The sequence below is a fragment of the Corvus moneduloides genome, chromosome 4 (genome assembly GCF_009650955.1).
Source record: "Corvus moneduloides isolate bCorMon1 chromosome 4, bCorMon1.pri, whole genome shotgun sequence".
NCBI classification, from domain to species: domain Eukaryota; kingdom Metazoa; phylum Chordata; class Aves; order Passeriformes; family Corvidae; genus Corvus; species Corvus moneduloides.
The window spans coordinates 15,059,719-15,083,934 of record NC_045479.1 but is presented as its reverse complement, the minus strand read 5'-3'; the positions used below and the strand labels follow the sequence as shown (position 1 = coordinate 15,083,934).

General features: G+C 44.7%; 1 protein-coding gene across 1 annotated transcript in view; it reads right to left on the bottom strand.

Moving 5' to 3' along the window:
• Positions 1-24,163, bottom strand: part of AKR1D1 (aldo-keto reductase family 1 member D1) — a 34,871-nt gene extending 10,708 nt beyond the window's left edge. The window contains exons 1-3 of the mRNA XM_032107183.1: positions 23,877-24,163; positions 7,516-7,683; positions 3,043-3,159 (exon numbers count right to left, since the gene is read on the bottom strand). Coding sequence (XP_031963074.1) covers positions 3,043-3,159; positions 7,516-7,683; positions 23,877-23,969 — 378 coding nt within the window. The 5' untranslated portion in view covers positions 23,970-24,163. The remainder of the gene's footprint in view (positions 1-3,042; positions 3,160-7,515; positions 7,684-23,876) is intronic.
• Positions 24,164-24,216: the final 53 nt, after the last annotated feature.

Below are 24,216 nucleotides of genomic sequence, written 5' to 3'. Positions count from 1 at the left end.
ATCCTCCCATTTTCCTCTATTTCTATCACTTGTGTTTTAAAAATGAACCAAGTTAGCATGAATGGTGCTTGAAGACGAACTTCTCTTGACTGAGATGTGGTGTGAACTACTGTGGATTTCTACAGTGGTCAATCCTTCCTCCTATCTGCAGAGAACTGTGCAAGGTGTCAAAGTGCAGTTGTCTCTGCTTGATAGTCTCCAGGCAAAACTTTCTCTACCAAGCTATCTTTTAATGCAAGGGAATTTTTGAATGGAAGAACTGCCTGCAGATGGATAAAGCGCTGAGAGAAAGGCAGTGTTTTGATGGTGACGGGGTGGTGGTTATGGGGTCTTTGAGAAGGTCTTTCAGAAGCTGGTCACATATTTTAGCTCTGGGTTCTCATGAACTACACCATACCAGTCAGTCCCAGAAATGCTGATGTCTTCTCTTGCAGTTCTCTTTGAGATAGCCTTGTGCTTTACACTGGATGTGAGGTGGCTTGCTACCATGCTGCTGCACGAGCACTGAAATCAGTGTGTCAACACCATACAGTCACTGTCATTATGCAGGGAACACACCTTATCATGTCATGTTCGAAGTCTGGAGGCACTCCAAAAGATACCAGACAGCTTACTTGCCAGTTTAAAACCCAGCAGTTGTTAACCACTGAGAGGAAAAGTCCTGCTCCCATTATAATAATTTTCTTACCAACACAGATGCAGGAAGACAGATTTGCCCATCCCATTGCTTTCATAAAATGGTCTTTGGCAAGCAGGCTTTCTCAAGAAAGCCATTTTAACAACCTGTGAATACCTGTCCTATAAACAGAAGGGCAACAGGAAGTCAAATAGTGAAGCCAGTGGTCTGTTTGGAGTTATTGTTTTAAAATGACAAGATACTTAGACGAGACTTGTTCAGTGTAATACTAAAATACCTGCTTTCCTGTCATACCACAGAATCACACAGTTGGGATGGATTTGCAGATCATTTAGTGCACAGGCTGATGCTTACTGATGAATTAGTCATCTGAGAAGAGTCCCCTAAAAAACCTGCTGGTGGGTATGAGCTCCCCAGGCAGAGGGCACGTGGTGGCCCAGAGGAGACCTGTTCCTGCTGGTCATCTGCCTTGCTAGGGTAGAGGGGCTGAGCACCACTCCTGGGGGGCTAAAGGCAGGAAGGACAAAAGTCCTGAATGGGGAATCTACATGGGGAAAAATACAGGGAGGTGTAGGCTAATGTTGGTAGGTCAGCGAATAGTTTCACCCCCTGTGTTGGCCATCCGTGAGCTGTGGAAAAGCAGTGGGACTTTGCTGACTGGTGCTCTCTGAAGCCATAGTCCTCTTGCTCTGCCTAAAAGCCCTTGACAAATTGCTGGCTGGGCTCTGCAGGGGCATATTTCTTACTGTTTTCAGAGTGGTACTGTAAGTTCTGTCTCAAGTACGTCGCTGGTTCCAACCAGAGACTGTGTTTCCTAGAAGACTTCTGGGGACAAAAGCATGAATGTTTGCAGACTAGGGGGGAGTAGGAGTTTCTTAGAGTTACACCTGCATACTCCTCATCAAAGGCAAGCATCACAGGCAGGATGGGTGTATTTGTGAGAGAGGGAGCGCAGAAAGGAAACCTGTCACCACTGCAAAAGGATGGGGTTTTTTCTTGTTGTATTTGACACAGAAAAGTGTATATTTTTCAGGCAGAAATTGACTTCTTTTTTTCTCTCCTCTCATGAGAAACATGAATGAATGTCTAGGTCTGCTACTCCTTTAACAGCTCAAGATTGTTGATACAAGCCTCAGGGAGTCAGATGTACATTACTTTAAAGCCAGCTGTCTATATCTTTATATTGTGAGACAATGACCTTCACTATGTGGGAGAATGAACTACTAAAGAATACAAACACAAGAAGAGGGAAACAGGAAATTGCTAGTGGTGGGAAATTTTCAAAAATGTACCCAAAAGGATTCCATACGTGTGACTGTATAAATAAAATTTTAATATCAGAGTCTGGTTACTCCTATACAGGTCTTAATAGGATATGGCCTCCTCAAGGGAAAAAAAGGGTTGCAAGTGTAATGTGATAGCTGCATTGGTAAATGGCTTCCTATCTGATAGTTCTGGTAATTTTGAGTCTGCAGCAAAATATTATTTTAATAATCAGAGAACTATCTTTCTTGCAAGAAGAGGCCAGTTTAGAGCTCAAACCTTGTTCAGAAACAGTTAACCAACTAATTGCCTGATCCTGTTGTCTCTTAGAAGGATTTAATTAGTTCTAGTTCAAAACCATTTAAATGTTTTGAATATCATTCTCCTAATTTCATTTGGCTCTATATATGTACTTGTAGAGGAAAATTGAAAAGCAAGGTACAAAGAGCTGTGAAAGCAGAACACATGTGGACTTGCAAGAGGGAGGCATGCAACTCTGATGTGAGCTCCCTGCATTCAAAGGGTTTGCCTGTAAGTTGCCCACAGCCAGCAGTATGAAGGAATATCAGCCTTGAACTTTTAAGAATGAGAGATGGACAGCCCATATTTGGCACCAGTTGTGATCTACTGAAGCGTAGCACTGCAGTTATGGAGATTAAGATCATAACCATGATTTGCCCAGCAGCTTTAATTTGGGACTGATTAAGGAAACCAACTTGGGGACTCTTTTGCCTTTCCCTCTCCCACTCCAAGCTTTGCCCCCAGCCTGTTGCTGCTTTGTATGACCTCTTACCTCCAGTGACTCCCTCCTCATGGCTCAGAGAGGATTCAGACACATGTACTGCTTCAGCTATGGTAATTTTTTCATAGTAGGAACTGCTCAACCCCTGTCGGAAGACCTGTCCTTCCAGCAGAAAGACTCTAAGCACCATCTGTCCTGGCCTGTTCTCACACCCCTTGTAAGCCTTTCTTTGGGTGGGTAGCACACAGAAATACATATATGCAATACATATCAAAATATATATGTTTTCTGCCCAAAATACTATTGACAATATAGGCTGGAAGCTGCAAGGAATACGCTAGAAGGAGACCTTGGTTCAAGCCAAGCTCATGCACTTTTTCCAAGCAATTTTTCTTTTTACCTTGAAAGCCATTGGCAGCTCAATAATGTAGAGGTCCACGTAGTCCAGCTGCAGGATCTTCAGGGTTTTCTCCAGCGTGGGACGCACCAGCTCTGGGGGATGGCAGGTATTCCACAGCTGGGGAGGCAAGCACAGGCTTTTTTTGGGTGCCAGGTGGAAGAGTGAGACAGCTGAATCCCTGCAGCACACACTCTCTCCCTCTTGTCCTTCTGACAGGGCTCATTATGCACAGTGCAAAGACATCATGGTCTACATCCCTGCAAGGCAGAGGTGAGGGCCTTACCTTGCCTTCTGTCAGAGCCAGGTGCAGAGGCTAAGACAGGAATTCTTGCCCAGGACTGATGAAGTGTTGACCCAGTAAAGCCATTATGTATTTTTTTATTACAACAGAGGTTCTTCTGAGCTGAATATATTGCAAACTCTTGCTCAATGAACTTAGATTCCTTTTGTTTTCCACGCATATGCTTTCACTGAAAAACTTTGTTCCCACAAGGAATCTGTGGTCAGTTTTATGCTTGAAGGCAGAAGCTCGGATCATGTGAGTTAGCTATTGAACAGCCAAGCACCCAGCACAAAGAGAATCTTCTGGTTTTCTCCTGTGGTCGTGGAGCCTGAGAGACTGCCTGACTAGGGAAGTTTTCACTTATTCCCCAGTCCTCACGGGAAGATGTGTTTGTGTTTAGTCACTGTAATGCAGGCGTGAGGAGTTAAAGTCTTCTGTACCTCTTTAATCCCAACTGCTTCCTTTCAGGGTTGTGCCCTGAGATTGCTATGGAGTGTGCTTAGCTGGTGAGTGCTCAATACTATCTCTAACTGAACTCTGCTGATGCACGTCTCTTGCAAGAATAAAACCATAGCATGGTAATTAGTAACCAAGAGCTCTTTGTAAACTGATTGAGTTTTGTCGATTTTACCAGCAGCAGAATTAACACACAACAGAAGGTTTAAAGTGCCATTTGAATGCACACAATAAGTTGGGTTATTTTCTTTTCTCTTTTTTTTTTTTTTCAACTTACAAAACTAACATGTGAAGTGTCATGTTGAGGTTTTTGTCACTTTTGTTGGTTGGAAAAACCTGCTATTTGCTGGTATGGTCATTGTCTAGTCAGTTCTGCCACCAAAGCTGACAGGCACTGTATGCCAAGGCATAGAATGAATTTGTTCTAAAGACACAAAACTTGAATTGTGATTTGTGGGAGAAGATGTTGATTATAGATGTCAAGGGGTATAGCTTGGCTGAAGTTTAAGGTATTTTAACTGCTTGTTTGTTTTAAACCAAGTTAGAGTTATTCCCCAGGAAAACAATCTGCTCAGTTCAGCCCAAAGCAAGGACACCTTAAGTTGTACTGAGAGCAGGACATCTGACCCTGCCCTAAGCTGACAAACCAAAACACCTGGAAATTCATACCAGGCCCTTCTCAGCTGTGTCCTGCAAGGTGTGAAGAGTTTATGATCAGTAACAGTGGAAAGAGGCTGAGGTGTACTACAGTAAAGGGACCGAGGTCGTGTTCTCAAGAGTTTTAAGCTGTTCCACTGGATTTATTGAAAGCCTTTGGTCTATGTATTTTTTTAAAGCATTTTACATGCAAAATGATCTTAACTTGTATTTAAGTACGGAAATGACTTTGTAGACCCTTGATGTTCAGTTTGTTACTGTGTTTTAGAAATTTGGTAACATGAGACATAGTGCTTAGAAGTAGTTTTTCTGAGTGCCCTTTCTAGCCCAGTACCATTAAGCTCAGTATTTGCCAGTAAATATACTTCCCTTTAAAAACTGCAGAGGTTCTAAAGAACCAGCCTTTAAAAACAGCAAACATTTGTACTATGTCAAGACATCGATGCCATGGAAACTTCAGAGTTTTATAACTGTTTTCATGATTTGTACAAGTTATTGTATTATCTACCTAAGTAGAACCCATGTTGATGTTTGAGCAGTCAAAGCTGCCAGCTGGCTTTGGCATTTTAGGACACCACATTTCCTGGAAATGTTACTTCTAGTTTAATGAAAGAAATATCCTGGGATGAAAGAGGAGACCAGAAAGGTCTTGCTGTATAAGCCAAGTGAGATGTTGGCAGTTGATATAAAACCTCTAAAATTTCTGGATGCTGAGCTGCTCTGCCTGATCAGGCAGCCAGCAGCGAGAGCCAAGTGCAAGTGCTGATGATTTCAACTGGCAGATGCAGTGCGATCACACCAGGTCACTGTTCCAGCAACGCTGCCACTCAGCAGGGCTGCTCTCCTTAGTCCCCGCTGATGGATCAGCCTTCCATCTGCAGCATCTTTGCTTAAGGAAAGATCTGCACCAGGGGCTTGAGACTGAAGGGTCTTGGGAATTTCCAGTACTTCTGATGTCAGTAAGGCAGAAAACAGAACTAACTTCTGTAGTGCCTACTGCTTCCAAGAATGGTCTGCTGTATCTACCTGGAAGACGCAAGAGTTCATATCAGTTGGTTATTGATGAATGCCTGAGGTATCTACTGGGTTGAGGTTTGCCTGTAGTTTGTAAGATACCTGAGTTTGTAAGGTACATAAAACTAGAGATACATAAGGCAAGGGTTATCCATTCCTGCTCCTTCTGGGATGTTCAGAGCTGCTGTGAAAGTTTTGAGTGAAACCTGTGAAAATCCTAGGTTGTGATGGATTGAATTAGTTGCAGAGTATTTTTCACTTCTGCCTTTGAACTCTTTTAAAGATTGTAGAAATGGTATCATGGACGATCACCCTGAGCAGCTGATGTTTTGGCAAGCACAAACAGGACACAACTGTAGGAGAAACACACGTGTGTGTGTCGTCTCACAGACACATGGCAGGCTGGGAGCACAGGCACTGGCTGTTGTGGTACTGTGCGTTGCAGACCTGTGACTTGCAGGAGCTGCGGTTTTCCAAATGACTCAATGTTTAAGTAGTGACTATCAACTAGGAAGGTCATCTGGTGATCACATCAGACTACTGAATACAGAAGGGCTTAACAAATAAAGGAAGTTTGAAAATTTTACCAGGAGAGGTGCTTTCACGGAGCCTAAAGGTTGATATGGGAAAATAAAGTGCAGGGGAAGCAGCTGGGAAAGTTGAAATACTCGAAATTGTTAGGACATCTGGTTCTAACCTTTTGGCACAACTCAGTGGTTTTGATTTCAATATTACTGATAATTTGCAGTAATGAAACTGTAAAACCAAATATTGAAACCAAATATATTCACTCATCCAAATCAACATATTTGGCACATGAGAGACTGAGAAATTCCCCTGATAAAGGCAGAAAATTTGAGAACGTGAGGCTTTTCTCAGAATGGCAAGGTTGTTATCAGTAGAACCAAGCAGGAAACTTGGAAAAGAGTTGCATATTTTACAGACTGGAAATTGCTGTACTTGGAAATTGGTCTATAGCTGCTGAAAATCCACTTGGTCTGCAAACTATCCAATCTGAAGCTTAGTTTTCCCAGATCATAGAACTTAACTGAATTGCTCACAGTAAGCCAGGCCTCTCATCCCATGGGATCTTTCACTCTAGGAACACTGGTGTTTATTTGCAAGTCTATTGAGTAATTGTGGATTACGTCTTATTTGGGAAAGGAGAAAGGGAAAATATTAGGCTGATATGTTCAAAGAAGCACTGCAGGAAGGACTATTTGAGGCTATAAACTTCCTTAGAAACTGGACAGGCACCATCAGTCTTTATTCTGCGATGTGCAATGAGCTCTCTTTTACCTGGGATAATTCATTGTAGTTGTGACAGCTTTTGTCAGACCCTTCATTGGACAAGGGAATTCATCCTTTTAGGAGAGAGTCAGCTCATAGAGTCAAGACTTGAATGCATAAAGTAGCTCACACATTATTCCAGCCTCGTTGCTCTAGAGCAGAAGTGTAATGACATCTTCTCTCCAAGTAAGTTGATTCCTCATCCTAAAACTTTTTAATGACAGGTGATACAGTAACTAAGGGTGTAGCTTGATGAGTAATTTTCTGGCAGTAGTACCAATGTAAGCACTTGCTATTCTCCCATACACAGACACTGGCATGCACGTGCTTGCTCCCACCCCCTTCATTATGCAACCTCATGGCAAACCTGTACAGGGAATTACTCTAACAGAAAAAAACTCATTTGCAGGGTCATTGTCCAGATGGGGCTCTGTGTGTGTCAACACAATGTGTGTCACAGTAAAAGGTTAGGCAGCACTTTAGGCTGAGTGTAGCCATGGTTTTAACTTGCAGGTACCTACAATACTAAGCAGAATGGATGTTGCATGGTTCCCACTGCTCTCAGAGATTCAGAGAACAACAGTGATTCCTGTGCCTCACAGCAAACCTAGTGTTCATAAAGATCTGCAGCATTCTGGTAATGCTAGGAAAGAAAAATAAAGGATGTTGGATCTGGAAGGAAGCATGCCAGATGTTGACCGCCAGCATTCTTAAGAAAGACCATTCACAGAAATCCTGGATTTAATGTAAATAATCTGAGTGCAGGTTCTCACCTTGCCACAGTAAAATATGTCTTCTCGCTTGATCTTCCCCTCAGCAATCTTCTCCCGGATGGCTTGTCCCACTTCATGCTCATTGAAGTAGACAAAGGCACCATCAATGTGGCGGTAACCAGCATCAATGGCAATCTTCACTGCCTCCAGACAGGAACCTTTGGGAGTCTGATGGGAGAAGGAAAAGAATGAAAATCATTTCAGCCTGCTGCTTACCTCATCTTCAGTGCTAGAGAGCCCCTGAGATATGTGCAAGATTTGTGCTGCAATTCATCCTGAGTGACCATCCCTTATCTCCCCAGATAACTGTGTTCCAACTTCTAAATAAAAAAGTGCTGTGCACTTTTCGTCAAAACTCTTGAGCATGTGGAATTAGACTGGGAAAGGACAGGAAAGCAAAAAATTGTCTCACTGTGTCTGTGAAAGAGACAGTACTAGTGTCCTCAGGAAGTAGAAGTGAATGCATTTGATATGAAAATAATTTCAGTATTTCTTATCTAGAGAGTAAAGGCTTTCCTACAACAGCCATTTGATAAAATCCCCTACTCAAGTGGAAGGTAACTTTTTGGTTGAGCAAAGCTGGTCAACCACCTGCTGATCAGAGGCTGTTTGAATATCTTGGACCTTTAAGCAGTGCAGGAGTTTGGATTTGACTTCTTTCTCCTGAAATCAACTTACCATTGATGGTATCACAATCTGACAGTCAGGACTATCTACTGGTCTTCCCAGTTTTGGACAGCTGCTTTACTGTGTGGTTAAGAGCCAGTAGTTGCTTTAGTATATATTTATATACATTTTACTGCCTCAGTTTAAGATGAGCCCAAGAAACCTCCTAATAAGTCCAAGTGACATTTTTGTACTGTGTGCTGCATTTATGTTTGCCCATCGTTGCCAGAGTTCAGAGTAAGCTTGTTTTTTCAGAACTGTCATATTTTCCATATTTTCCATTAGCCAATGTGGCAAGCAAAATTACATGTAGTTCCAAACCAAGCAAAAAAGCATAGAACTGGTTACTGAAATTATTTTTTCTGGTCACTGGAATTGTACTGAAAACATCTTACGGCTCCTACACTTTTTATAATGAGAGAGCAGCTCTAGGTGGTGGTGGCCAAGGGTGTGCAGCAGCACTATTCTCCCATCCTTTTCATGGACACTGCTCTGCTGTAACAGGGACATCTGATTCACTTTAAGAAAAACAGAAGTAGGGTAAGTCAAACTGCTCTGCTGTGCTGCTGTCTGTCAACAACAAGTGGCAAGAGTTGGATTTTGCTATCTGCAAGTGCAGGGCCAAGACCACACTGCTTCTCCTATGAAGAAAACACATGCTGGAGACATCAGGAAATGAGACAGTATGAAGGGAGGATGTCAAATTTGTTGGTTTTGCCAATGCCAAGGGAAGACAAGAAGCAGGACTGGCAGTAGTGTTGTTGGGAAGGACCATTTTTCACCATAGCAATAGCTCTTGCTCCTCTCCCTCCTAGCTGTCCTTTTACAGATGCCACTGGCTTGGCCGTCCATGAGTTTGTCATGAAAGAAACAGCTGCTTTTCCACCACCTGCTGAACTAGAAAGTGTGAAACTCATAGCTGCTATAGGATGCTTCAGTGATTAAGAACATTGCTCTTCCCTTCCATGTTCAATGAAAGAAAAGACTTTGAAGGACTGCTAAAGATGCCTGGGGTTGTCTTCACCCCTTGTCTTTCAGTCCCAGAACTGTAGGCTGGTGACAGATCATTCTGGGATAAAGGGCCCATATTCCAGCCTGCTTGCTCAGTGCTCCATCCTGGCTGACTCTCTGGGACACAAATGGACCAACTTCTGTTTGGGCTTGGGGGAAGCTTTCTGCTCCAGCATGCAGTGCCTAAAGGTTACTTAAAATGCAAAGCAGCTCACACGTGCCCTGATTTATTACAGAGCTGAATGAGGGCTGAGAAGCAAAACGGCACAGTTTGGCACTCTAGAGTATTTACAGTGATGATGCAATACTGTGTGCTTAATTGAGGGAGACAACGAAACACTTGTTTCAGTGCTTTGCTGCTTTTATTGTGGGAGCCTCCCAAAAGCACACTTGGCCCCTGGCAGGGCCCTTTCCTGGTTGTTAGTCAGATGTAATGAAGACCACAGCAGCTACCAGCTTTTCAGGCACACTCAATGGCTACTTTTCACTTGGGGCATGCCGGGCAGCATTACAGAAGTGCGAGGCATGGAGCAGTGACAACCTCCAACATGTTCTCTGCTTTGTCCCTGCCTGAACCTGCAGGAGAGATTTGAGAGAGGCATCAGGAAGAAAGCTCTGACATGAGTATTACAAGCCTGCAGTGACTGGTGACAGTAACCTCAGACCTCTGCCCCAGCACGAGGTTGGAGCCGCAGTTGCAAACTCAGGCTGAGTGACACAGAGCAACAGGGCTCACCTTAAAGGTCTGGGGAGCTCAAGCCTAAGTGATTATTAGTTATCTGAAAGGCAAGTGTATTTCCAAAAGTGCTATCCGTGTTTTTTCTCTCTGAAACATGATTCTGCAAACAGTGTATCTTTCTAGATTTCTTCAGCCTGTTTGACTTTTACCGTTCGAGCATATGAAAGCAGAACATTTAGAGGACAGTGATGCATTACCATGATACAGCTTTTGAAAAAAAAAATTTTTTTTTTTACTTTTTCCGTTTTTTGGAGAGACTGAAAATGGGATGTGAGTCTGGTACTAGAATTTCCCCTCTTTGCACTCTTGAGAGATTGCATGAACACAGCTCCCTTTTGTTTCCTGAAGCTGTAAACTAAACTCTAACAATCAAGGAAATGTTGATTATTGAGTTGCGTCCTTTCTCGGTCACCAGGGCCAGTTTAGTCAGTAAGAAAAGCAGAAGGAATAGGTGAGGAAAGGTAGAATCTCACATGTAAGGCAACAGCACAGTTTCAGACATGGAAGGAGGGTAGAATAGAGGGAAATGCTTGCTGTTACTGCATCTGCTTTTGGCTGAATCAGTTGACTTGTGTTAGAGCTGAACTTCTGTCTATTTCTTAATCTTTTACATGGGACTTACGTCTGTACAAATAATCTTGTGAAAGACCCCTCCATCTCAAGGAATAACCTTATTCTTTAGGGGCTTGGAGTGGCTTTTTTTGGATCAGGTCTTGATTAGCAATGGCTGGAGGTGGGTTTACATTACATGTATATGTTTTTATTGCACTAGTCCATTTCATCTGATGTGGTATATTAGTTCTTACAGACTCTGGCCTAAGGTGCTTCATATAAAAATGCAAAGCAATCTAGGGAACGGTTTTTGGAAAATATTGCCTCTATTGAACTGTCCCAGCTGAAGGTCTGAGACATCTGTGAGTCTGAAAACTTTATACCATATGTTTATTTTCATTCTAATGGAGAAACTATCATTTCTGGCATTTCACATATTTAATCCTTCCAAATTCTGCAGTAATGGGCTGTGGTAAATTGTGCTGATGAGTTGCACAGACTAGTCATGTTGTGGTATTGCCACTTTTTAGAAGTGTTGCTTTAGGTGTCGTATCTTATTCCATTGTTTCCTGACATACCATACTAAAGTTGGATGACTCAAACCACCACTGCTCATCCATCTTTCCATCAGAGAAGGCACAGACCTGGATCTTTCCCCTCTGCTTCGCTGCTCAGTCTGAGGTGTTTAAATCTCTTCTGTCTTTCATGGAATTGGTCTTCAGTAGTGACCAGATCAAAGGTTACCAACTGAAAACCAACTTTTATTTAAGTGCAGGTAAAAATTTGCAATGTGTCTATGTTGTATCAGTGTCAGCACCATTTATCACAGCAGCTGATGGAACAGCATCTCCCAGGCTGTTTGGCCATGGGCACACTTATTCAACTCAGAACCCCAGACCTCTTTCCCCTCCTTCCTGCAGGTTGTACTCCCTTAGTACATTACCTAAAATGCAGTTGCCTATGCTGTCTACTCACTCCAGACAGGGTTTTATTCTTGCACTATTCCTGAATGAACAGGGCTCACTTTTAGAGCAGTACAAATACCAGATGAGGTACTGAAATGTCTCTGTGTTATAAACCTTTGTGCTTTGTTAGTAGTAATTCAGGACTTTCTAGCTTTGGCCCTAAGACAAATTTCTGCTTCTTTATTACTTTTTATTTAAGTGTAGATAAAAGGTGTTCTTGATCCTTAGCCATAATTAATGTTTCAGTTTCTAATCAGCGTGCCTTGCAACTATGCTACTTTGATCAAGGACTTGTTTCAGAACTGGAGTTTTATAACCACTTGTGCACTGTAAGTCGGATATTTATCTTCAGTGCTTTTGCAGATAGTCACTAATTTGTGCCAAAGAACCGTATTAAATTTATTGCATGTTTTATGATAAAAGAATAACTGCTTGGTTGACGAGGAGGACTTGCTCAATCACTAATAAATTTCTTCAATAGCATCTGTGTTATTTTTAAGATCATGAAGTTTAAGGAAACAAGAGACACAATTATTCCCTCTATCAATCAGTAGCTTGTAAACTGGCTGATTTACCACCATGCATGACAGATTTAACTGGTATCTGTTTCCTTCAGGCTCCATGATAAATAAATCCAACAGAAGGGCTGGGGAAGCAGACTCATACATGCACCTTCACTGAAAGAGAGGAAGCAGCAATTTGGCCCCTTCTCCACAGATGAAGTAGCCAAATGGCCAGTTACCACTTTCTGTGAGTCTGAAAAAGCGATGTGCTTCATCAGTTCTGTCTGTCTGAAAGGGTCTGCTCTCTTTTTCCTCTGAGACCATAAACTTTCCTAATTTTTAATGTTTATTCCAGACACCTTCCATCACATCCCATTTTGTCAAAAACTATTCTCCCTACCACAGCAAATGGTTCAGCTTCAGTTTTGTTCGTGAGTGCACATGACCAAACCACAGGAGAATGTTTTTATGCAGGCATACCCATGACTTCTTCTCTTCCCACTCAAGTAGAATAGTATTTGTTCAGCAGTGTTAGTGCTTGTCTGACTTATTACTGTTATTTAGTGTCACAGTTCAGCTGCCCTTCAATTCTTTTGTTTTTTCTAAAGCATCTTTTTCTGGTCAGCAATTTCCATTGGCTCTCCAGCTGATTAAGAGGGTTATCTCCAAAGACACAGCTAACAGGACACATTGGCAGTAGATTATAATCTTGTAAAACCATGTGAATTGCTACTGTAGTCACTACTTTTATGTCTTAACATCAGTATTGTCATTTATTCTTTAAAAGTGCATACAGTAAAGGAAAACGGGCTCAGGCTCAGGCTCTCAGATTCTGCTCTGCCCTGTTTTACAGGAGCAGCTTTACAGAGTTGCATGCACGAGTGTCAGCAGCACATGAGAGCAGAGGAAGCAGCCCTTCAGGGAAGAAGCCCTTTACCTTAGTCCTGAGCATCTCACCTGTTTAGTGCAATGCTTTCCGGTCTCTCAGCTGGGAATAATGATCTAGGGGGGAAAAGCTTGAGGTGTTAGGAGACACAGGGCCATCTTCTGGAAAAATCTGAGTTTAGCTGCAGCAGAATTACACAAGACATCCAAGCCGTGGGCCAAGTGCTCCAGTCCAAACCTATAATTTAGGATGTGGAGCCGCTGTTTAGGAATCTTAGTCAGCTAAATACAGGAAGGAGAAAGTAGGTACATTCCTGGGCTCAGAGCCTCCTTCACCAGAGCTCAGCACTCACACACAGATTCTTATGCAAGTTTCTAGAAGCCAAATTGCTTATTTCTATTTGCCTGTTTTCTGGACAAGCTGGCAAAAAGGATTGGCTTAAGATGTTAGGAACAGAGCATAGAAAGCATGTGTACTGAAGGCCCTGCAGGAAAGCACAGGTTGAGTTTACAAAGCTGGAGGATATGAGCCACACAAGGGTACATTCTTAGAATTGTTTAATCTTGTAAAAGAGAAGCTGTACTGTACACCTCTTTCTTGGAAAATGCAACCGCCAGCACATCCCTCTCTCTTGTACACAGGAAAATCTGGCTTTCGTTCCCCGGAAGCATTGGCAGCCACCATCCAGGAAGCAAAACCCAGCAAAGGGTTCTCTGCAAAAGCAGGTAGAGCTGGGAATGGAGGCAGAGAACACAGCTAAGAGCCACAGGCTGCTGTGCTGGCCCAGAACTTTGCTTTCTGTCTTCCAGCATCTTGCCTTGGAAGGTGGAGGACAGCAAATATGTGCAGAGAAGATGGGGGAATGGTGACACTTGTGGCCTTGTGTCCCACCATGAATGAGGGTCCCTCTAACCTGATGCTCTATCGGTGGCCTGAAGCAGGGGTTTGTCCGTACAACAGAAATTAGGACTGCATAACTACAGATTTAGCATTTCTAGAATTCCTGTGACATTGTTATTCTAGGATTTAGCCAAAGCTGTCTTCAGGAAAGCCTTATTATTGTTGCTGGCAGAGGGTGCTGGAGTTATTTTTAACACCTAACTGCAGAATCCTCAGTTTTAGGAACTCTGCAACTTTTCACTGGACACAAAGTCAGTTAATGCAAGGTGAAGCTAAAGAGCTGCCATACCTTTCTGCTGGCAGCTAGAGGATTAAAGCAACCAAGCACATGATAGGCACACCTGGGACCCCATGCTCACAAGGCTAGTGGGGTGGACTGGGAAACTTTCCTGAAGAGCTGGAGGACACAGTAGCCCTCTGGCTGGCCCTGGAAAGCATGGATCTATCTGGGAGGGTGGGTGCTATCAAAATACCCTTCAGACAAGCACTGCAATCGTGGGGATGTGTGAGGTAAAAGTGGAAGATAAAGCACCAGCTGGTGCAATAAAAGAGAATAAAAGGTTGCCAGTAGCTCTTCTGCTTCATTCCCTAAACTTAAAGGGGAGAGGTTTCTGGCGCCAGTTCGAAGAAGTGTTTGCAAAGGCAAATGTAAGACTTGGGGAATTCCACCACCTAGTTAGCTGAACCAACAAGAGTTGGCTTTGAAGCCTAGAGAGGCATTTTCTGCACAGTGCTTTCAAGTTTTGACAAATCTGGCCTCCTAGGTCAACCAAAGAGACAATCCAGATGTTAGCTTCCCACATGAGCTGCAAGAACATGCTTACACTGTTTTTTGGAGAACTGTGGGGAATCAGGGACACATGGGAGTGCACAGCCATATTTAACGTATGGAGTCGGTCAGGGACATTTTAAAAATGGACCTTTGCCTGGAAAACTGGGCTGTAAATGTTCTTGCCAAAAAGCGTATCTTTCAGTTGTGGTAATCCCGATTACTCACTCGTAGGGGTTCAGTTTTTCCCCTCTACAACAATGCCAGTGATTCCCTGTCTCATCTTCTGTGAAACAATCTTCTTAACTTTTATTTAGATAGAATGACTTTCCCTGTGGCTCTTGAGCAGGCTTTAAAAAAACCCAGAATATTTAGAAAGCCATAGGGAAAGAGAAGAATAAAAGTACTATTTTTTGGGTGTCAATATTTGGCTTAGTATTATTGCACTGGTAACAGCCAACTTTGTAGTTTTTGGAAGAGGGGTATATTGAAACAGCTAGTGTTTGTCACTGCAGCACGCAGCTATGGAATGGAAAAGGTCTGTTCCCTGTTTGGTTACCTTTCAAATAAGAATCCTCGTGACCGGTTTTGAGTAGTGTTACTGTCCTAAAAGCTTATCTGGATTAACTCTCTATTAGTTTTGGATCTGGACTGATTAAACACGATTCTACCCCCTGTCATAGACAGACATGTAGTTTGGTGGGTCATGGTGGCACCTGATATCCACCATCCAAAAGTTGTCCTGACTCCCAGATGAAGTTGTCACTTCCTAAAGGCCCCCTTGTTCTGGGAGCATTCTCCTCTGGAGTGCTCTTGCCGAGTCCAAGTCTGCACGTGTTGGTGCCGCGTTTGGGAGCCAAATGACACAGTGCCAGGGTGGCTGCAAGAGCCAGCCCCTCTGCTTGGATTAGGCAGGCATCACTGCACAAGGCCAGGCAATTATCTGGCTGTCAACGGATTCATTAGTGCAAGTCCTCAGCTCTGCAGGGGGATATGCCTCTTGGTCCTGGAGCAGACTGAAAATGATTTCATGTAGCAGCTGAGATGTCAGCATAGGTTAGAGGTACTATCGTTTTAAGAAGAAGGGTTTTTGTTTAAGGCATGCTTGGGTGGCTGGGGGGAGGCGAAAAAGTCATTCTGATAACAATATGCTCCTCAGAGCAAACTAAAAAATTCACCATTTTCCAGGACCAGCGATTCTGTGCCCATTTTGCTCAAAGTCCTCCCTTTTTGTAGCTAGAAAGTTAGTCCTTCATTCACACACATCTACAAGGCTGGGCTCTTCCTCATTAGGAATTTTATAAGTTGACCACTTCAGTAACTGCAGCTTTTAATCTGCTACACACGATTAGACATTAATTGTGTTCACAACCGGAAACGGAAGCCATTACCACAAAGTAGAGATTAGTAATACTATCAATTTATTTTCTATTAAGCTTCAGGTTTCATGGAAATGAAGAACCACAGAGACTGCATCAGAGAAGATACATGGAGGAAAAAGAGCATTTTGCAACTTCAACAATGTTTTAGAACCAGGGACTTTGTGCAAATCAAAGTATCAGGAACAAAGTTTGTGTCTCCAAGAAAGTTGCATGCAAGAATCTTTCCTCCAGATTGACTTGTGTGGTAAGTCATTTTATCAAATCCAAATTTAAAATCTGACATTAATAGGTAAGGTACAGTTCTTACACAAAAGCTAGGAGTTTCTGAGTCTGCCAAATTTCAGGAAAAAAAGCATCTGCCTTTTCTAATTACCTGATTTTTCTAATTGTATGACTTAGGTTTCCTTTCTTAGTGAGATAAAGACGCAATCTTGCATTTTTGCAAGCCAAAAATGTTCCATTGTATAACACAAGATCACAGGGAGCTAGCAGTAACTGAGGCATCAAGAGGTGGTTGCAGGCAGAGGAGGAGAGGTCAAGGCTAAACATGAAGGAAGTGTTGAAGACAACAAAATGGAGGAAGACTGCTCCAGTGGCAGAACAGAGAAGTTGTACGGTTGAGGAAAAAAGGAGAACACAAGATAAATCAGAGGTAGTAAACCTGCCACTTGAGCATGTAAGAAAGGGAATTCTAAAATGTGTCATGAAACAGTAAGACTTTAGCAAAAGTCATCGATGAAATCAGAACTTGTTCTGAGATCCTTTTGATTTAGCTTAACCTTCTAGTGTGTGCCCTCACCTCTTTGTTGTAAGGAGTTTGATCTGTGAAAGCACTCTTTCGTGTGTGAAACCACTTATTCCCTGGCATATTTGCCATCTCTGTAGCAAACAGCATGGATGATTTAAGGCAATACTAGAGCCCAATCACTGCAGTTTCTTGAATCCTCACACAAGCTTCTGCCTAAGAGCCAAGTTGGTCTGTTGCCTGCTAAAAGCTGATGCCTGCTGCTGCACCTCCTCAAGGCATCTGGGCACCAAATACCAAGAAATCCTGCCTTGATCTGCTCTTGGCAACTGGGTCTTGCCAGTAACTGACTTAGCTGAGGAATAAGGAATAAAATCTGAGCAATAATCGGTGGGGGCATCACTCAACACCAGGATACCAGCCACTGAAGGAAAGGCATGCCATCTGCAGTCTGTGCAAGCAAAATTGATGCAGTACAGTTTAGTCCTTCAAGCACTAAACTAACTGAGTCATGACTCCATGAGCGCTCTGGCTCCAGATATTTGGTTTCAGGATAAATATTGTTCAGTGTGAAGGCCAGGCTAAGAGTTTACTAACAGGCAGGCAACAAGCCCTCCAGGACACACAGCAGATCACACACAGTTGTCTTTCTGGGCTGCTTCCCTTCACCCCTGACTCAAGTGTACAAATCTCCACTTGGGTGTATGGCTTTAGGATATCCTCAGAGACCGAGGTAACATGAGGCTACCCTCTGAAACATCTCAGAAATGCCAACCCCGGGAGACCACATGTTGCTGTGTGTGGCTCCACTGCTCCAAAGCGCTCCCTGAAGACAAGAAGGACTAATACTGCATGAGGTAGTACTGCTGCTTGAAAAGAAAGCAGCTTGAGAAAGCCAGTGGTGGTTACCAAAAGGGTCTGTGAAGGGACACAATGTCTTATGGAAATGCTAGTTAGGAGATACAGCCCAATAACTTCAAAAAAAAATTTTTTTTCAGGAATTTTATTTGCCTCTTAGGTTCAGGGCCTAAATAAGATAATTGTAACCAAATATCCCAGCTGACTCCCTCAGCTCTGTTCAAATTGGGTTCCCAATATTTTACCTCTGAAAAAAATATTTCCCTGGCATTACATCTGGTAATTTCATGTAGCTTCGTAAAGATCACTTCATTAGAGAGCTAACTTCACACTCAGTATTTGCTGAGTTCAAACACATATTCATGTGTAATCACTTACATGAGAAGGACGGAGGTATTTTCTTTGCATGTTTATTTTAATAGCATGTCATGGGAAATAAGATAAAGCTGTAAGAACACTTGGATGTTAGAACAGTTCCTGCTCTTGTCACTGCCTCTCTCATCTCTTTCAAGAAAAAGTCCAGAAGTCAAGTTTACCTCAGGAGGAAGACAGTTGTCAGAGTCAGAGTAGGAGAAATTTATAGGCAAGAGATCAAGAAGTGGAAGCCTTTAAGCTCAACTGTCTGCAGAGATCTCAGGTGTGTCACTTCTCTCTGGGAGTCTCAATACATGATTCATTTTGCAGCTTTGGGTCAGGCCACGTGACTTTCTTTACAAGTTACCTGAAATCATTGCTGTCTTTAGCCAATTGTACTTCAGAAGCCAGTGGTGGCCAGGAGGAAAACAGGGGGAATTAAGCTGTGTGTAATTCTTCCCTTACTGCAGCTCAGAGATTCAGATCCTGTCACGGGGACAAATCGTTTATTATCTCTTTTGACTTAACAGCAGCCTATAGCAGCTCCAAAGGCAGGCAGCCTCCAGCAGGGGTGCAGCCAGCACCGTTAAGAGTGATTGAAAAAATTTCTGCATGCACATCCTTGTGCAAGGAACTTTTTGGCATAAATGATCCTATGAGAGCATTAGAGGCTGTTAGACCTGTACAACGAAAAGTTACTCTGTTCAGCTTCTAGCTTGGGTGTAAAAAGTAATTCAGGGTGCCAAAACAGTGTTTTTACTTATCCAAACCAGATTTTTTTAACTTGGTCACTCAGACTGGATCTGGGAGCCCTGGATGAACTTTTCCTCTCCCTGATTCAAACCAGCAATTTCTTCTTAAACAAAACCCAGACTGTCTGGGCATTCACAAGGGTTACTTTGTGGTAGTTAAAGATTTGTGGAAATGGGTCTCTCTTCCTCCTGGCTGGATGCCATACCAAGTTCTTCAGCATCCAACACTGTGGGGCTGGTGGGCAGTGCGCTTTCCCATGGGGAGGGTGCTTCTCCTGCTCCAGCCTGTGCATGTTTCTTCTTGTCTCTCTCTAACTATCACATACCCCACGATCACGTTATTTCCCTGAGCTGTCTGATATGAGTTTAATCCCCAGAGGCTGAGAGGAGGACTGAATCTGGTTTCCCACCGCCCATGTGGATTCCCTTACCAGCGGGCTATTCAGGGAAAGGCAACTTCTACCTCCAAGTGCTTTAATAATTCTTTGATTCCTCAGCTTGTACTGCCAGTGCCCAAAATGAAATGCTTTGCCATTTGTTCTGCCTGAAACTATTCCACAAAACTGCTTCCAATTTATGAATGGATTTGGCTACCTCAGAACCTCATTTTTAGCTAAGTCGTAACTTGCCAACAGCCCTCACCCAGTGCTATTCTTGAGCGCTTTGCCCAATCTTATGTTTCAGAAGCAGCGCCTCTGTACAGTGCGGTTGCTACAACCTTCCCTCCAGGCCCTGTCCTCCCTCAGTCAAAACAGGAAGGCAGGAGAGGAGCTGTGGCCAAGGCCCCTTGACCTTCCAGGGAAACAGCGAGTATTTATGTGGAGACACTGGACTGATGATCTTAGCTGTGTTGACAGGGATGAGTTATAAAGTGAAGCAGGCATAAGTGCAGCTTTAACGAGGCATAGGGTTTCCAGGATTTAGGAGTGTTTTTAGCACCTTTCCCCTCTAAGACTGCTCATCCCCACGCTTCATCTGCTTCCAGATGGGTACCAGTGCCACTCAATAGGCTGTGCTGGGAGCTAAGAATCAGTGCTGGGAAGTGGTGGGAGCCTGGCATGGACTTACCTGGTTCTACCATAGCACAGGGCAATGCCAGGGGCTCATCAAGGGGCCTGTCGTCCTCTACCACCCTCCCCTGTGGGGCTGCCCTCTCCCTCCTCCCCCCCCATCTACTTAATACCCTGGAGAATTGGGTCAACAGCTTGGGGGCCCTCAGGGAGGGGGAGCTGGACACGGTGCATCTGCTGGAGCCTTGGCAGAGCTGCTCCTGCACTCACAGGACTTTGCCAGAAGGATGCACAGAGCCAAACAGAGGTAGAATTGGCATCAAATTTTAAAGCTGTCTGGAGTGCTCTGGTAGTCCTGATTCACAGTTCCCACTGTGGTTCCCACCCAAACCCATGAGGAGAAGGAATATTTGGGAAGTGAAGAGAGAATAGGGGAAGGAGTCAGTGCCTGAGATATCCACTTTTTCACTCGAGTCCATCCTTGCTAGGATAAACAGCCTAATTTTTCGTGTAGGCAAGAATCTAATACAAATCATGCATTTCCTTCCTTGCGTGAAGGAGAATGAAAAACCAACTTCAACACACTGAGATCTGCCTGCAAAAGAAAATTTAGCTTAATAGTTATACAATTATTGCATTCCTTTATTTAATAATAAGGATAGGAAACACCAATTAAACCTGTAAAAAACTTTTTATATGCTTCTCACGATAAATAACCTGAATTTATGACAAATTCAATTCTATGACCCAGTGAAGATTCCTTTCTTCCTGTTAGCAGATGAACTGACAGCCAATGGATTCATTGTACTTTCTTGCTGTGGTAGGAGAGTAAAGCAAAAAGAAACCCCCACCATTGCACTTTTCAGTCTCAAAGAATTAGCTGAATTGTCATCCCAGCCTCTACCCCGTCAGAAGAAAAGCTCTCTCACATCCAGGGGGAAAGAGCATTCAATGAAAATGAGTCTGATTATCAAACAGACCTTTTCCACAGTGGTCCAGCTCTGCTCCTGTTGAGCGATGTACTACATTGAGTCAGTAAACTCGTGCAGGGGACTGACTTCGTATCTTTTGTTGATATAGATGTATCTTTTGTTGAGTGTTTCACAACCAGAAAAGCATGACTTTCCCAAAGTCGTCTTTGGGAGAAAAATTAAGTTATTTAAGATGAGCAAGGCAAGCTGCTGACACATTTCAGATTTGAAGGCACTGCTGTTCAGTTTATGCAGACAAAGCCTGAAACGTGAAAGCTGGCCTCCTGCCTTTGTTTTCTTGTAACCGACTTCCAGAGAAGCCGATTTCCCCGCTCCGCGCCTAACTAGATCTGCCTGGTTTGCTTAACCAGCGAGCACATTCCTGCACTTCAGGAAGAACACTCCAGGCTCATTACAAGCTACTGGGCTACAGCACAACACTGAGAAAACAGATTTGTTTTGGACAAGCTGCTCTGACATGGAGGTGCCAGGGTGAATAACCCTGGTGGAAAAAAAAAATCAAAGCAACAAGCTAACATAAAATCAAAAACCTGCCTGCAAGAGCAAGATGAATAATCTGACAAATGAATGGCTCTGTATTTTGTATCAAAGCACGAAATGACTAGAAGTTGCAGGGATCTGACTCATGAGCAGAAATAGAGTGCTGGGGCTGGCTTGAGCCGTCGCTACCACCAGCTGCCTGCCCCCACCGCTGGAGAATGGGTGGCTTAGATGCTGCTTCTTAAGCAATTCAGCCACAAAAGGCTACAGCTAAGCATTTTAAGGGAAACGTGTCAGCGCTAGTTTATAGCCTCACTCCTTAGGATAAACCTTGAAACGGTCCTGGGTTGCCACAAAGCCTTTCAGCTGTTGAGGCAGGAGGAACAGGGCAGACACTTCGCCAGGCATCTCAGTGGAAGTTGCACCAGGCACAAGTCAGTACTCGGCAAAGCACCTTGTCCCAGCCAAGCAGCACTCCGCTGCCACGGCGAGGAGCCGACAGAAGTCTCCCCCATCCCCCTTATCAGCAAAGCAGCCTTTTTGAAACGGGCAAATTTTAAGCTGTGACCTATTTAAAGATCCTGCCCCATCACCGACCAGCAGCACAATTCTGCAACAAATCCCATAGCACGCTGCTGCCGCTGCGTTTCCCCAGCTGCTCTCTGTGACAAGTTCTTCGACTCAAATAGCAGTCCTAATCCTAGCGTAAAGCTCCAGCCCAGCTCCACCAGATAAACATACATTGTTTCACCCGGTCTTCTGCGAAAATGAGACTGTGGCAAGTGCCTTATCACTGCTATTTTCTCTACCTCTTCTCAGCTCCTCCTCCCACCCGTAACTTTCTAACGTGTTTATCTTGTAGAAAGAGAAAGACAGCTCAGAAAATCAAACTCCTACAAATGCAGGGAGAAGGAGAAAGGGTGATTGGATATATGCACCCATCCCTACTGAGGGTACAGTTACACAGCAGCTTCAATTGCTCTAAACTGGAGTTGCCGTAGCAATGCCTGCCCTGCCTGCATCATCCTGTCCCCCCCACTTTCTGTCAGCAGAAAACAAAGGACGTACATGCAAAAAGCCACTACCTGGGGCTGTTTTGGCTGAAAACGAGCCCTACCTAAAAATTACTCATTTTGGCTCATTGCGTTCCGTGCAAAGGCTCGCTGTACACCTCGAACCACAGGAGGGCAAAGGAAGCATCAGGGGGAGAAGAAGCAGCTCTGTTGCTCTGTTGATTTTGGGACAGCTGGATTCCTGGAGAATGAATTCTTATCAGGGTAACAGCAGTGCCGAAAAGCTGCCTCCATAAGGGGAATCGCACCCAGCTCCCCTCTCAGGTCCGTCAGGTTACTTGCTACTCTAGGCTCCCTCCTCAGCCTTGCCTGATGCCACAGTATTGGGCCACGGCTTGTCCGGGCTGCAGGCGGGAAGTGTAGCAAGGTAGGAACTCTTGTGCTGGCAGCTGCATTTTTCTTAACTTAAAACTAGGGCAAAAATTGCAACTTGATGGTTCGGGGCATGATGTACACGTCTGGAAAAAGATGTTTCAAGTTCATTCAGAGCTATTTTGACACTGAATTATGCAACATTCTGCTTTGCTATATCAAAACTCCTGCTAGAAACCTTAATTTTGTTTCAGTAACCATTATTCAAATAATGCACTAGCTGAAAATATCTCCAGAAAGTCTAGTGATGTGGGGGACGATGCCCAAGCTCTGAAGTAATGAATTCCTACTGATTCTCCCCATCGTTAAGTGAGATCTGCAGTCCTGGGGATGTCTTACACCCTTTCTGCATCACTCATGCATTGCCTGCAGTAGTGTTTATTGAAAATTCAACACCGTTATTGATGCACCATAGTCCATTTAGTGGTTGGTAAATGGATTTAATCAAGAGTTTTCTTTAAAAAGGTAATTTTAAATATCTGTGATATGTGGAGTCATACACACAACATTGCATCGCAACTATTACACAAGAAGGGTTCTGGCCACTATGTCTCTTTCCCAACTCTTCAAACAAACAAAAAAGACAACTGATGAAAGATCAGGCAGTTTAGGAGAGCTTTAAAAGGCAGTGGCTACCGAATTGCCTTTGCGCTCCCAGGTGCGCAGAGGCAAGAAGCATCAGGTGTGCTTCCCCAGCCTCCACGGGTGCAGCCGACCGGCACGGTCAGACGGGATGCCTGCCCGGCGCAAAACCGAAGGATGCAGAATATTTGAGAGTGGTTTGGCCTCTGGCAGTCAGCTGTGGGAGCCGCAGGAATCAGGATGCAGGAATTTAGGTCTTTGTTTCAGGAACATTACTTGGAAAGTGTCGGGGCCAGCCGCAAGACGGTCCGAAATCCCTCATTTTATTTACGCTCGGCGCAGGGGGCAAGGCAGGGGACCCGACGGCACCGTCCCTCCTGGCTCCGGGGGCCCGAGGGCTCCTGGCCTCCTTGCCAGGAGCCGGCGCTCGCTGGGGGTCCCATCCCTTCCCGACCCGGGCATTGCGCGGCACCGTCTCGACTCCAGATTCCCCGCGCCCCTGCCCGTGCGCCCAGCGGCGCGGGGCGGTGGGCGACGGTGGCAGCTGCAGCACACCGCGAGCTGGGCGGCATGTTTCCTTATTTCTTCCCACCTTTGCCTCATCTGCGGGCCGCGCACTGCCCGCGCTGCTCATAGTAGAGCTGAGTCTTTAACTTCGCACACGGGGAAAGGAGCAAAGAGAGAAGTAGCCGGGACGGGAGGAAAGGAGGGGGGTAGCCGCGGCTCGGGGGGCTGCAGCGAGTGCAGCCGGCACCTGTCCCCGGACTTACTTTCTGGGGGTCGGCGTAGGTGCCCAGCCCCAAGAGCGGGATGCTGTTGCCGTCACTCAGCGGAACGCGGTGGCTCTCGGCGGTGAGGTTCATCGTGCCGGCAGGTAGGGCCGCCCCGGACCCGGGGCTGACTCCGCAGGGGGCGGGAGCCGCCGCTTCGCAGCCAACCGCGGCCCCTGGCACCGGCACCCACCGACGGCTGGACGGAGCGGACCGGGGGCGGCTCTGCGGGGACCGAAGGACGAACTGCCCGCTCCCGCCGCCGCGGAGCGCCTTTTTGGGGGGCCGAGCCACGTGTGCCCGCGGCTGCCCTGCACCGCGCCCCGCCGCGCACCGCCCC